Source organism: Chlorella variabilis (genome assembly GCF_000147415.1).
Source record: "Chlorella variabilis unplaced genomic scaffold CHLNCscaffold_3, whole genome shotgun sequence".
Lineage (NCBI taxonomy): Eukaryota > Viridiplantae > Chlorophyta > Trebouxiophyceae > Chlorellales > Chlorellaceae > Chlorella > Chlorella variabilis.
This window is the reverse complement of record NW_005435085.1, coordinates 2,288,845-2,301,627: the sequence shown is the minus strand read 5'-3', so window position 1 is coordinate 2,301,627 and position 12,783 is coordinate 2,288,845. Positions and strand designations below refer to the sequence as shown.

General features: G+C 66.3%; 3 protein-coding genes across 3 annotated transcripts in view; 2 read left to right on the top strand and 1 right to left on the bottom strand.

Annotated features, from left to right (window-relative positions):
• Nucleotides 1-6,385, top strand: part of CHLNCDRAFT_29960 (hypothetical protein) — a 9,941-nt gene extending 3,556 nt beyond the window's left edge. Inside the window, exons 10-26 of the mRNA XM_005850981.1 lie at nucleotides 95-357; nucleotides 601-681; nucleotides 968-1,041; nucleotides 1,331-1,391; nucleotides 1,611-1,684; nucleotides 1,860-1,921; nucleotides 2,156-2,245; nucleotides 2,579-2,725; nucleotides 2,938-3,035; nucleotides 3,279-3,352; nucleotides 3,574-3,649; nucleotides 3,860-3,942; nucleotides 4,178-4,315; nucleotides 4,529-4,614; nucleotides 4,848-4,964; nucleotides 5,254-5,313; nucleotides 5,526-6,385. Coding sequence (XP_005851043.1) covers nucleotides 95-357; nucleotides 601-681; nucleotides 968-1,041; nucleotides 1,331-1,391; nucleotides 1,611-1,684; nucleotides 1,860-1,921; nucleotides 2,156-2,245; nucleotides 2,579-2,725; nucleotides 2,938-3,035; nucleotides 3,279-3,352; nucleotides 3,574-3,649; nucleotides 3,860-3,942; nucleotides 4,178-4,315; nucleotides 4,529-4,614; nucleotides 4,848-4,964; nucleotides 5,254-5,313; nucleotides 5,526-5,594 — 1,653 coding nt within the window. The 3' untranslated portion in view covers nucleotides 5,595-6,385. The remainder of the gene's footprint in view (nucleotides 1-94; nucleotides 358-600; nucleotides 682-967; nucleotides 1,042-1,330; nucleotides 1,392-1,610; nucleotides 1,685-1,859; nucleotides 1,922-2,155; nucleotides 2,246-2,578; nucleotides 2,726-2,937; nucleotides 3,036-3,278; nucleotides 3,353-3,573; nucleotides 3,650-3,859; nucleotides 3,943-4,177; nucleotides 4,316-4,528; nucleotides 4,615-4,847; nucleotides 4,965-5,253; nucleotides 5,314-5,525) is intronic.
• A 2,458-nt stretch (nucleotides 6,386-8,843) lies between these two features.
• Nucleotides 8,844-10,829, bottom strand: CHLNCDRAFT_140931 (hypothetical protein; the record flags this gene model as incomplete). Its single annotated transcript, XM_005850701.1, has 7 exons — nucleotides 8,844-9,047; nucleotides 9,354-9,474; nucleotides 9,655-9,860; nucleotides 10,040-10,141; nucleotides 10,400-10,465; nucleotides 10,603-10,689; nucleotides 10,815-10,829. The coding sequence occupies 7 exons, from the start codon at nucleotides 10,827-10,829 to the stop codon at nucleotides 8,844-8,846; spliced, it is 801 nt and encodes a 266-aa protein (XP_005850763.1).
• Nucleotides 10,830-11,602: 773 nt separating this feature from the next.
• Nucleotides 11,603-12,783, top strand: part of CHLNCDRAFT_50487 (hypothetical protein) — a gene marked incomplete at both ends in the record, with an annotated part of 1,747 nt that continues 566 nt past the window's right edge. The window contains 2 exons of the mRNA XM_005850980.1: nucleotides 11,603-12,416; nucleotides 12,610-12,640. Of these exons, the coding sequence (XP_005851042.1) occupies nucleotides 11,603-12,416; nucleotides 12,610-12,640 (845 nt within the window). The remainder of the gene's footprint in view (nucleotides 12,417-12,609; nucleotides 12,641-12,783) is intronic.

Sequence of the window (12,783 nt, the reverse complement as noted above, 5' to 3'; positions counted from 1 at the left end):
TGCTCAGCATAGCGGGCCTGCATGCAAGAAAGTAAGGGTTGGGAGGGAATGGCGGGGGGAGAGCAGGACCTGGTGTGGCTCTGTGAGTACTGAGACCACACACACACACACACACACACACACACACATGCACATGCGCCACACACGCACACACACGCACTCTCTCTCTCTCTCTCTCTCACACACACACACACACACACACACACACATGCGCCACGTCCACACACACACAAGTATCCCGCCGCAGGAGCACGCCTACTACGGCTCCTTTGGCTACCACGTCACCAACTTCTTCGGCGTCTCCTCCCGCTGCGGCACCCCCGACGAGCTCAAGGCAATGATCGATGAGGCGCACAGGTGCGTGTGGGGGCGTGTGTGTGTGTGTGTGGGGGGCTTTCCCTTCTCGAGTGATAGGGGGTGGGGGTGGGGGAAGGGAGAATCACAGACCTGCAGCGGGACGGCAGCAAGGGAGGGCTGGGGAGCTGGAGGCCACGCAGCCTGGGGACCGCAGAGGCATGCATGCAGGCGCCTGGTGCGTGCAGCCCTTTGGTCCTCACCTGCGCCCTAAGTCCCTATGTCTCCCCGCCCACCCGCCTGCAGGCTGGGCCTGGTGGTGCTCATGGACATTGTGCACTCCCACGCCTCCAAGAACACCATGGACGGCATCAACATGTTTGACGGGTGAGTGCGGTACATTTGGACGGGTGAGGCGGTACGGCACATGCATGTGCGCCTGAGGGCAGGCCTGGCAGCTTCAGCAGTGGCGATCGTGGTGGGGGGCTCCGCCGGCACCATGCTTTGGGGCTGCTGGGCTGGGCACAACATTGTGGGCGGGGCTGGTGTGCCGTGGGGCCTCAGGCCTGTGGGCAGCCTGTGCCTCGCACAGCGGCCGCCTGGACGCTGCATTCGCCCGCCTGCGCCCCCAGCTCACCTGCCCGTACCGCCCCCTGACCGTACTGTACCGCAGTACCGATGCCATGTATTTCCACGGCGGCGGCCGCGGCTACCACTGGATGTGGGATTCCCGCTGCTTCAACTATGGTGAGCCTGCTGCCCCCTGCTCTGCCCGCGCCCGGCTGCCTGTGCAATGCCTGCCTGGCTGGGCGCCTGCGCCTGTCTTCCCGTCCTGCAGCCTGCCTTTGCCTCGTCCTGGCGCTGCTTTCGTGCCTGCCTGCCTGCTTGCCTGATGCTGGCCTGCCTCCTGCCGCCTCTCCTGCCGCCATCTCCCTCGCTGGGCCCGTTTGCCGGGTGCTGGCCGCCGCCTCCCGCCATCTCCCTCCCTGCCTGCTCCTGACCCAGCTCCCACCTGCCCCCTGCTCGCGCCCCGCAGGCAACTGGGAGACAATGCGCTTCCTGCTGTCCAATGCTCGCTGGTGGATTGACGAGTACAAGTGAGGAGGCAGCCCCCTGTCAGTCGGATTGCAGCGCTGGAGCAGCCATGGTGCCGCAGATGCAGGCGCCCCCTGCTGCATGCACAACGCCGGGCGGAAGCAGCTGGTGGGGGGGCTTGCTTGGCGCGGCGACGGCAAGGGGGAGGAGGCAGGGTTGCAGGGCAGCTGACAGGGAGGGTTGGCGCTGAGCTTGCATTGACGGTACCGTCTGTACTGCAGGTTTGACGGGTACCGCTTTGATGGCGTCACCTCCATGATGTACCACCACCACGGCCTGCAGACCACCTTCACCGGTGGGTGTTACTGGCGGAGGTTTGGCTGTTGTCTGCTAGCTGCCTGCTGCATCTGCACCCACCTGCCCCCTCGCGGGCTGCACCGCCCGCCCCTCCTCCGATGCACCGCCTGTGTTGTACCGCCTGCCATGTACCGCCAACCATAGGGCCAATGTTGTTCCCATCCGTACCGCAGGCAACTACGACGAGTACTTTGGCATGGCCACCGACGTGGATGCGGTGGTTTACCTCATGCTGGTGGGTGCTGGGGGTATGGCGCTGTGTAGCGTGGCAAACCCTGAACTCAGCTGTGTGGGCCTGGGCTGCTGGCGCTGCCCCTGCGGCCCTCCTCCTGCCACCCCTCCTGCCACTCCTGGTGTGCGTTGGCTGGGGCAACCTCAGGGAGTGGGCCGCGGTCAGCATGCGCCGCTCAACCCTGGAACTCAACTGCTCCACGCCGCGCTTTCCTCCCCCTGGTCAAACCACCGCCAGGTCAACAATGTCATCCACGACTTCTTCCCCACCGCCATCACAATCGGGGAGGATGTGTCGGGCATGCCCACCTTCTGCCGGCCCTGGCAGGTGGGAGCGAAGTGCGGCCGGGGCAAGAGCCAGTGTTGGCCCCTCGGGAGGGCTGCAAGCATCCCTCCGGATTGCGGCGCCTGGGCAGGGCGCCGCAGCGGCACCCCAGCGCACCCGCATGCCAGCCGGCTGCCGCTGCCGCGCGCTGCTCCAACCTGCCCCTGAGCCCGGCAGCCCGACCGCTCCTGCCTCGCCTCGGCCGCGGCTGGGCCCGCGGCCCCAGCACCCGCCGCCAAACGGATACGCAGTCAGCGCTCCTGCCTCGCCTCACCCCGCCGCCGCCCCTGCCCCCACCCCTGCCCCGCCTCTCTCTCTCTCTCTCCGCCTGTGCAGGAGGGCGGCGTGGGCTTTGACTACCGCCTCAACATGGCCATTGCCGACAAGTGGATTGAGATTCTGAGCGAGAGCGACGACTGGGGCTGGAACATGGGCAACCTGGTGCACACAATGACCAACCGGCGGTACATGGAGCCCTGCGTGGTGAGCGGCGGCGGCGGCGGCCTGCAGCAGCATGCGGCCGGGGCTGGGGGGCTGGGGCGCCAGCTGGTGTTTGGGGAGGGGAAGTGTCGCGCCGTGCTGGTGTGGAGGTGGCTGAGCATCTGGTAGCCCGGCGCGCCTCCGCTTGAGCACCCCCTCGCCTCCACCCACCCACCCTCACCCGTCCTCCCCCCTCCTGCCTCCCCCTCCCGCAGGGCTATGCGGAGAGCCACGACCAGGCCCTGGTGGGCGACAAGACCATCGCCTTCTGGCTCATGGATGCCGCCATGTACGACTCAATGGGCGCCGACGGGTGGGTTTAGGGTTTAGGGTCTTGCTGGTGTGTACCTTGTTTGGCACCTTGTTTGGTGTTGCAAGTTTGGTTGGGTCCGGCGTGGAGGCTGTGGCGCTGGCCCCGCTGCTGGTGCCGGCGCCGCCGCCGGCGTGGGAGTGGCGGCGAGCCTGCACGGGGGTGCCTGCAGGGGCGCCGCGCTGGCACCTATCCCCTGCTGCATCCCCACTGACAGCGCCGCCCTGCCCGCCTCCCTGCCCGCAGCCCCAGCAACCCCGTGGTGGACCGCGGCATCGCGCTGCACAAGATGATCCGGCTCATCACGATGTGCCTAGGAGGTGGGTGGCAGGCGGCGGCAGCGGGGAGGGGAGGGGAGGCAGCGCCGGAGCGGCGGGCGTGGTGACGGGGGCTGCCCCTACCTTGGCTTGTCCCCATCTGCCGATCCTTTGCTCCCTGTTGTATGCCCCATGCTGCACCCTGATCCTGCTGGCCCAGGCCTGGTGCAGTGCCTCTCTGCTGATGGCACTGCCCTTGTACTGCTCTTGTACCGCCTGTACAGGCGAGTCGTACCTCAACTTCATGGGCAACGAGTTTGGCCACCCCGAGTGGATCGACTTCCCGCGGGACGACACCTAGTGAGCGCGCCGCCCAGCTTCCCGACAGCTGCCGCGGTGCCGCCCTGCTGCCGCACGCCTGGCCAGCGCGCTCGCAAACCGACCAACAGGCTGCCCGGCGGCTGCCTCTCCCTTTCCCGCCGCCGTCTGGCCCTCCGCTGCCGCCGCCGTGTCGACGTCTCCAACCAGCCGCCCCTTGCTTAACCACCCCTCCCACCTTTGCGCCTGCAGCGACACCTCCACCGGCGAGTTCATCCCCGGCAACGGCGGCTCCCTGGAGAAGTGCAGGCGGCGGTGGGACCTGGCGGATGCGGGTGAGCGGGCGTGGTGTGCTGCTGGGGCCTGGCGGAGGGGGCCTTGCATGGCCGCGGCGGCGCCGGGTCGGCGCAGCCGCGACGGCAGGCGGCGCCTGTGGCCCGGCCTGCCTGACGCCCGCCCCTTGCCTCAACAGTGCCGCCTCCAGCGGCGCGCGCAGGCTGTGTGCGTCGCTCGCTGCACCGCCCCCTCATGTACCGCCCCCTCATGTACCGCCTCCTGTTTGTACCGCAGACTTCCTGAAGTACAAGTACATGAACAGCTTTGACATCGCCATGAACCACCTGGACAAGGCCTTTGGCTTTGTCTCCGCCCCCCACACCTGGACCTCCCGCAAGGACGAGGCCGACAAGATTGTGGTGGTGGAGCGCGGTGCGCGGGGGGTGGGGGGTGGGGGAGGGGAGGTTTGTTTTAAGGTTCTTCCTAAGCCCGACAAGATTGCGGTGGTGGGGCGTGGGGCCAGACGCTGCCGCTGATGCTGCGCCACGGTGCCTGCTTCTGCGGCGTGCCTCGCCTTCCCCCCCCTCCCATGCCCGCCCCCTAAACCCTCCTGCCACCACCACCCCGCCCGCCACCACCGTGCAGGCGACCTGGTGTTTGTGTTCAACTTCCACCCCACGCAATCCTACACCGACTACCGGGTGGGCGCCTACAAGAGCGGCTCCTACAAGGTGCGTGGGCGCGGGGCTGCCCAGGAGGGAGGCCGGCGGCGCGTGTGGCTGCCGCGCCATGTGGCGGCGGTGGCGCAGCGCAGCCCGCCGAGCGGCCACGAAGTCGGCAGCCGATCAGCCCGCCGTGCAGGCCCTCCGGGTTGGCGCTGTAGGGGGGTGTATGACGCACCGCGCTGCCTCCCTCTCGCGCTCAGCACCTGCCCAGAACCTGCCGCTCCCTGTCGTGCCCGCAGGTGGTCCTGTCCAGTGACGAGCAGGTGTTTGGCGGGTGGCAGAACGTGACCAAGAACTCCAACGTCGAGTTCCACGCGCAGCAGGGAGACCACGACAACCGCCCATACTCCATCCAGGCGCGTGCGCGGCGCAGCCGCGGCTGCCGCCTGCGTCGAGGCCGCGCGCGGCGCGGCCGTGGCCGGCTGCGTCGAGGCCCTGCGCGTCTCGTGCGCCCGCCTTGTGTGTGTGCCGGCCCGGCCGCGCCGCCGCCTGCCGGCCCGCGTGCTTCAGGGCGCGCCGGCTTGCTGGGATGCTGCCTGCCTGCCTGCCTGCATTGCCTGCCTGCCTGCCTGCATTGCCTGCCTGCCTGCCTGCATGGCGTGCAGTGCGTGCGCCGACTGCCCCTCCCCGCCTGCTCTGCCGCAGGTGTACGCGCCGTCCCGCACCGTTGTGGTGTATGCCCCCGCCGAGTTCTGCGACCCCCAGGTGGGTGGTAGTGCCGTAGTGCTGCGGTACTAGTGTACTGCACACAGTGGGCGCGCACTGTTGGGAGTCTTGTGAGCGCTTGTGACATCGGTCAGGTGGCTGGCAGCTGTGGGCTGGCAGCGGCTGCTGGGCTGGGCCCACCGCTGCCTCACAGCGTGCCCCTTCGCCCATGCCCCTCGCCTGCGCTGCATCCCCCTCTGCACCCGCTGCAGGCGGACAGCAAGCCCATGGGCATCCCAGGGCTGGGCGTGAAGGACATCGGCCCATACTACGCATACTGAGCTGGCGCCCGCTGCTGAGCTGGCGTCCGCCACGTGGCGCCGCCGCCGAGCCAGCCCCTGTACTCTCCTCTGTCGGCCGCCTCGGCGCGCCATGACTTGCGTGCCGCCGCCTTTACTGCTGCCCTATACCCGGCGGGCGGGCGGCGGCCCTGTGCATACCCTCCTGCCCCTCTGTGTCCCCTCCGTGTCCCTACCAGTATCCCATCCCTTGATGTCTCCTGTCTGTGCCCTCGCATGCGTGCCTGTGTCTGCGTTTGTCTGAGGAAAGCACAGCAAACCGCGGCCCCCCCGGACCCCCGCATGCATCCTTCTGGGGACAAGCGGCGGCGTGGGGGTGCGCCGGTCTCTCCCTGCGTGCATTTCTGAAACACATGACCCGACACCCAGCCCTTCCCCCATCTTTTTTCCACCCTTCCACCGCTCTGGCACGCTAGCATGGCGCCAGCCCCGGTCCAGCTCATGACCCTAGTCCGGCACATGCCCATTCATTCCTACGCATGCCCGCAGGCCTCATGGGCCCCCCATGAGACCCGCTCTCTTCACTGCTCTCTTTTGATGCTTCGCCACCCCGTTGCTCTTGCCGGGCGCAGGCGCCAGGCTGCACCGGCGGCACCCGCCCCTGCCGCGCCCGCCTCGGGCGCCCTATGAGTGATCCTTGCCTTCCCCCTTTGTTGCGTTGCGCGTGGCTAGCAGGCACTGCTTTACTCTGCGTCCGCTTTTGGGTTCGCTCCGCTGCCTCCAGATTGGACGGCACACCACATTACCATTCGCTGTAATACCTCAATGCAAGCCATGGGATTACCACCGGGCTGGGCCTGTTGAGAGCAGCGCGCCGGCCTGATGAGGCGTTGCACGCAGCAGCAGCCGCTTGCGCAGCCTTTGACTGGTATGGCTGCTGCGGGGGGTTGTGCTGATGAGTGTGCTGACAGCGGGCTAGAGGGTCTTGCCTTCCCCAAGGCAGCGAGCGGTGGGGCGAACAATGAGCGCGGCCAGCCAGCCGTGGCTACTTTGCCAGCCCACCACTACCTTCGGTGCTGCCTCCCGCTTCCTGCTGGCCGTGCACGTCCCCTCCACGGGAGTCCCAACCTGGACCACCACCACCTGCTCGCCCCCGCTCTCTGCCACCACCCGGCTGCCCTGCCCTGCCCTGCCGCTGTGCAAGCAGGAGGACGCACCGGTGGGCGCGCTCCTGTAGGCGCTGGGTGGCAGCTCCTCAGAGATGCCGCTGGCGCTGCCATATCGCTTGCCGTCGCCCGCCAGCAGGGCTCACGCGCAACCGGGCAGCCGTGTCTCGTACTCTTATGAATTCTGCCTGCCGCATGCCAGCTGTGTTTTAAACGCCAAACTAGGCAGCAATGAAGAGCAGGGCAAGGATGAACAGAAAATTGGGAAGTTCCAAGGTGATGCGTGAAATGAAATTGGCGCGGAACAAGGCAGATGAAGAGCAGGAGGGGGCGAGGGGCAAAACCTGTACAGAACTCGCAGGCGCAGGGCTGCTGACAGAAAAAAGGTAAGGGCACAGGGAGCAGCGGACAAGCAAAGGAGCGACTCAGCCTTTCAGGCTCCTCACCGAGGCGTCCAGCTGCTGCAGCTGCTGCAACATGAGCTGTTGCTGCTGCTGCTGCTGCAGCTGCTCACCGTGTTCCTCCTGCTTGTGCTGGATCAGCTCCAGCGTCTTGCCGGTGGCGATCTCGAAGCGCCTTCCTCCCTCTTCCAGGACAGCGAGGTGGGACTCCCCGATAGAGGTTGCCATGTTGGTGTTGACGCCTTCTATCGAGGTCGCCAGCAGCCAAGTCGCCCCTCCAGTAACGGCGATTGCTGCGATGCCGGTCATGACGATCTCCGTGACAGACTGAGCCTGCAAGGCGCGGGCAATGCAGGAAACCGTCGAGATACGTGGGGTGATCTGTAGGAAAGCTGGTGGAAATGCAACGGCACAAGCAACATGCAAGCAGCTGCCAGTGCAAGCCAGGCAAGGTGCCTGGCTCACTCACTTTGACGCCGCCGGAGCCGCCGCCGGTGCCACCGCGACGAGGACTGCCCAGCTCTTCGGGGCCACGTTGTCCCGCATCCTCCATGCCGCTGTCGTCCTTGAAGGACATCACGCCGCTCCTCAGTCTCGCAGGGGCCAGCCGGCGGACGGCCTGCGGGGCGGGGGCGCCCTTGCGTTGTCTGGAGCTCACGAGGCAACACACAAGCCAATCAAGGGGCCGCCAAGCGCGATAACTCACCCTGCGGGGCCCTCCCGCGAGCGCCAGGCCAGGCGGCCCACGTGCTGCGCACTGCATCCAAGCTGAAGCAGAAGCGAGAGGAAGAAGCCCGGAAGAACTGCACTGCACTGGGGAGGGGCTCAGCACAGCTCAGCACACAGCCAGCTGACACAGCAGCAGAGCGCTTGAGCAGCATGCGGCAGCAGCCGGGAGGCCCATGATTGTCTTGTGGCTCTGGAATCGCCCGGAATGCTGCCATTTCGTGACCAGCGATGGTTCTAAACTTCAGGAACACGACCTTTGGGCGCTGCAGCTCCGCACCAAGTCGGATGCATTCCAATTCCGCTGCCTGTGCTCTGCAGCCAATAGGAAAAGCTATGTTGCATCTGTGGGGAACTGAAGGCGAGCCGCAGCAGCAGCGGAAGCAGGGGCAGGGCCCCTACGCGACTGACCAGGCGGCGGCGCCTGCGCTCCGATTGCGCCCAGCTCAAGCCCGCAAGGTCAGCGAGGTGGACCTACCCCTCGCCCTGCTGGAAAAAACGTGAGTGCATTGTCACCTGCAGCAATACAGCGCAGCAGCTGGAGCCGGCGCCCAGCTCGCAGGACGCCAGTGCCACTGGCAGCGCCAGTGCCACTGCCGCTTGCAACGCCTTGTTTGCAGCCGCTGCGGCAGCGGCAGGGCCGGCTGGCTGCACGGCTGAGCTCCCAGGTGCAGCAGCAGCAAGCCAGAGGGAGGGAGGGAGCCTGGGGAGCGTTGTGGCAGCAACAGATGCCTTGCATGTGCGCAAGGCAGTGCAGCACTAGTGATGTACAGTACTGCCGACATTGTGATGCGGCCTATAGCAGGGTAACTGTAACACATAAATTAACACAATGTAACAGACAGACGGACAGTGTGTCGGGTGGGTGGGGGCAGAAATATGTACATCGACGGCGAAGGCCCTAGGGGCCCGGGGCGGTGTGATGAAGGAATTCAGTGGGTCGCGATGCCATGCCCGCGGCTCCGGCTGGCACGGCACCAACTGCCCGTAGTAAGTTGCTACTCCAGGCAGGCGCCCTTGATGAGACGGAAGCCATTGAAGCACTGCTTGCAGATGGCGGTATCTCCATTGCACTGAAAGCAGTGCGAGTCTTTGCAGGTCTTGCACTTGACGCCGCTCAAGCCAAAGTTGTCCCAGCACTGGCGGCACTTGCCGGTCGAGTGGTTGCACACCTTGCAGCTGGGGCCACCGGTCACCGAGCACTGCACGCAATGAGGAACACATGCCAGAGAGCAATTCAGCCCGGCCATTCTTGCAAGCAAGGCCAGCAGGCAGCAGATAGAGGCGTGTGGACAGGCGGGCGGGCCGGAAGGCGCGCAGCGTTGTGCTCTGGCAGACGGGAGGGCAAAACTTGAGCCACGCGAGCAAGCAGGTGGGCAGGGATTGTGGCCTGGAAGGCCGGCTGGCGAGCGGGCAAGGCAGGTGGCCATTGTTCTGCTGCCGGAAGGCAAGGAGGGGCAACGTATCCGGAGCGTGCTGGCCGCAGCCTGCCTGTGCTGGGCACTCACGCTGCGGCACACGCCCTTGGAGTCCTGCCAGATGTCGACGGGGATACGGAAGTCGCTGCCGTCGATGCACTTGGTGCACTTGCCGGTGGTGGGGGTGCAGACAGCACACAGCGGGTCCTTGCTGCAGCGGCAGCGGGCACCAGCGGCGGGGCTAGAAGGAGAGAACCAGAGTGGCTGCCGCGGCAGCAGGGCAGGATGGGCAGTGCCCCATGCCATGATGCCAGTCGAGACCAGCCTTCTGAACGGCGACGCGAGACAATGCCAGGCAAGCGCAGCGCAACACCAGCAGCTGCCCGCTCACCAGGCGTCGCAGGTCTTGGTGGCCGACTTGAACAGGAATCCCTCCTTGCAGACCTGGCAGGTGCCCATCTTGTCGCAGCGCCCGCAGCCCTTGCCTCCCTTGCACGGCACGCACTTCTTGGTGGCGGCGTTCAGGTACCAGCCGTCGTTGCACCGCAGGCACGTGGTCTGGGTCAGGCACTGCTTGCAGCTGCCGTCGGCGGAGCACTGCGTGTAGGCAGGCAGGGAGGGAGGGAGGCAGCAGGAAAGGGCAGAAGGGGCATCAGCATCGCTGGCCACAGGCAGAACTGCAGCGACTGTACGCTGAGCCTGTGCTGCAGTAAGCGCCGGCAGTGCAAGGTCTGGGGAGCAGTCCGAGGGCAAGCGCCACGCGTCCGGCAGCGCACCGGGGCGCACTGGCGCTTGGGGGTCAGGAAGAGGCCCCAATTGCAGTCGTTGCACTGGCCCTTGGAGTTGCAGGAGATGCACCCGTCGGAAGCAGTGGTGCACTGCAGCAGGCGCAGGGGCGGGGGGGGGGGTGCGGTGGTCGGGTTGAAAGACGCACCACGGTGGCGCTCGGTGTGTGTTGAATGCAAGGTCAGGTGGGTGTGCAGACAGGGGGGTGGGCACTCAAAGCAGGCAACGCAGCAGCACAACAGTGCAGCTTCCTCGCGAGGCGGGCAACTTTCGTCGGCGCTGGCTGTGGAGGCTCACCCTGCTTGCTTGTGTGGGCTTAAAGTCTGGTTAAGCAAGAACTAGCTTGCAACCCTGGTACACTTGCCCGCGGCGCTGATGTACACAGGGAACTGCCCTGCGGGATCCTCCAGGCACACCTGCACACACACACACACACACACACACCGCGGCGCGCAATCAGCACAAGCAGCAACAGCCAGGCATTTGGCAGGGATGCAGCGCGTGCTTCCCTGGGGCGCCCCGTTCCCCTGGATGACGCCGCACGTCCACCCACCTTGCACTGCTTCTTGCCAGTCTTGGGGTTGATGCCGTTGTCGTGGAAGCACACGGGGCGTTGCCGGCCCAGTGGGCGATCAGTGCGCTGACACCGATCCGCAAGCCTGGTGCGGACCACCTGCGCTGTGACGGCTACCGCGGCATTGCCGTGGGCACACTGCCGGCCAAGCTGTTTGCCAGCATGCTTCAGAGCAGGTTTACAACCCACACTGAGGCGGCGGGCATTCGGGCATCTGGCCAGGCGGGGTTCCGGCCAGGGTACGGTTGCCGTGACCAGCAGCTTGCACTGCGAGCCATCATTGAGCGGCAGCGGGCGCGTGGGCAGCCGTTGTATGCCTGCTATGTGGACTTCAAGCAGGCCTTTGATAGGGTCCCGCGGCATCTGCTGTGGCAGAAGCTGGAGAGCGCCGGCCTGGGTGGCTGGGCGCTGCGGGCGGTGCAGGCCCTTTATGCGACGGTTCCCATGTGCGTGCGGGTGCCTGGTGGGTACACACCCACATTTCAGGCCACCTCAGGGGTGAAGCAGGGCTGCCCCTTGAGCCCTATATTGTTCGGTCTGTTCCTGGATGACTTCGAGTCCGGGCTGGTGCAACAGGCTGCGGCCGCGGCTCTGCCTCGCTGGCAGAGCGGGGAGTGCGTGCCGCCATTATTTTACGCTGATGACCAGGCCTTGCTGGCCACCACGCCGGCAGGCCTGCGTTTCCAGCTTGGTTACCTTGAGAGCTACTGTGCCGCCTGGGGCCTGACGGTTAACACCAAAAAGACCCAGGTGGTAGTGTACACCACTGGCGGGGCTGCTGCCACGGAGGAGCGGTTCCGCTACGGCGGCAATGAGGTGGAAACCGTCCCCACCTTCAGATAGTCTATGTTGCAAGCTAGTTCTTGCTTTACCAGACTTTAAGCCCACACAAGCAAGCAGATACCTCGGCGTGCACCTGCACTGCCGGCAGGCCTTTGCCTCGGCGGCATCGTATCGGGCGGAGGCTGGGCGGCGCGCGATGCACCTGCTGCGTCGCCGCCTGGCCGAGAATGGGTTGCAGGACCCCCTGCTCAGCATGCGTGCGTTCAAGTCTTACGTCCTGCCGACGTTGTCGTACGGGGCAGAGATCTGGGCGCCGCAGCTGATTCTGCAGGGCAGGACGGCATGCGAGCGGGTACAGCTGGAGTACCTGCGAGGGCTGCTGGGTGTGCGGGACAGCACCCCAGCCCTCATTGTGCTGGCAGAGACGGGGCAGCTGCCGCTGCCCGCCTACTGGACCTTGCAGGTTGCACGCTTTGTGAGCAACCTGCAGGCTATGGGCGGCGAGCGGGTCGCCCGTCTTGCCATGCTGGATAGCGTTGCGCTGGCTGCCGACACGGACACAGGGCTGCCACTGGCCCGGCAGCCCTGGGCAGCGCAGGTTAGCCGCGTTCTCGCGGCGGCCGGCGCCCCCTGCGACTTGACTGCTGACGAGGGGGTTGCCATACCTGAATTGGCGGAAGCGCTCCTGGAGCGCCATGTTGCCTCGTACATGCATGCATCCGTGAAGGTGCAGCGGTACATTGAGGACGTGTGGGGGGGCAGCATCTCTGCGGAGGCCTACACGCCTGCGTCGTTCCTGTGCGATGTGCCCGAGCGCCGGCGCCGGGTGCGCCTGGCGCAGTGGCGCACGGGGTCGCACTGGATGGCTGAGGAGACAGGCCGGTGGCAGCGGCTGGACCGCACCCAGCGCCCATGCCCCCACTGCCAGGCTCTAGAGGACGTACGCCACGCAGTGTATGACTGCCCCCTATACGCTGGGCTGAGGGAGGAGTATGCTGAGCTCTTCCACAGTCCCGGCCACGCCTTGCCCTCCCTGGCCGCCTTCCTCGGCCAGGCCAGGCAGGGCCGGCTGGCCCGGTTTGCCGACCGGTGCCATGAGGAGCATGCTGCTGCCCTGGCACAGTGACTCCCCCGGTTCCCTTGAGTAGGGCCCAGGCATCTTTTGCCCGGCCTTGGCTCCCGACCCACCCCCTCCCCCCGCAGGTAAGAGCAGCGTCAGCGTCAGCAAGCAACGGTCAGCGGCAGCCCCACCACCCCCACCTCCACCTCACACACTCACTGGCCCCTTGCGCGATGGCACGCCGGCATGTTGGCATGGGAACGCCAAGCCCGGCACGGTAGCGGCGGCTGACTGAGTAATGGCACAGCCGACCGCCG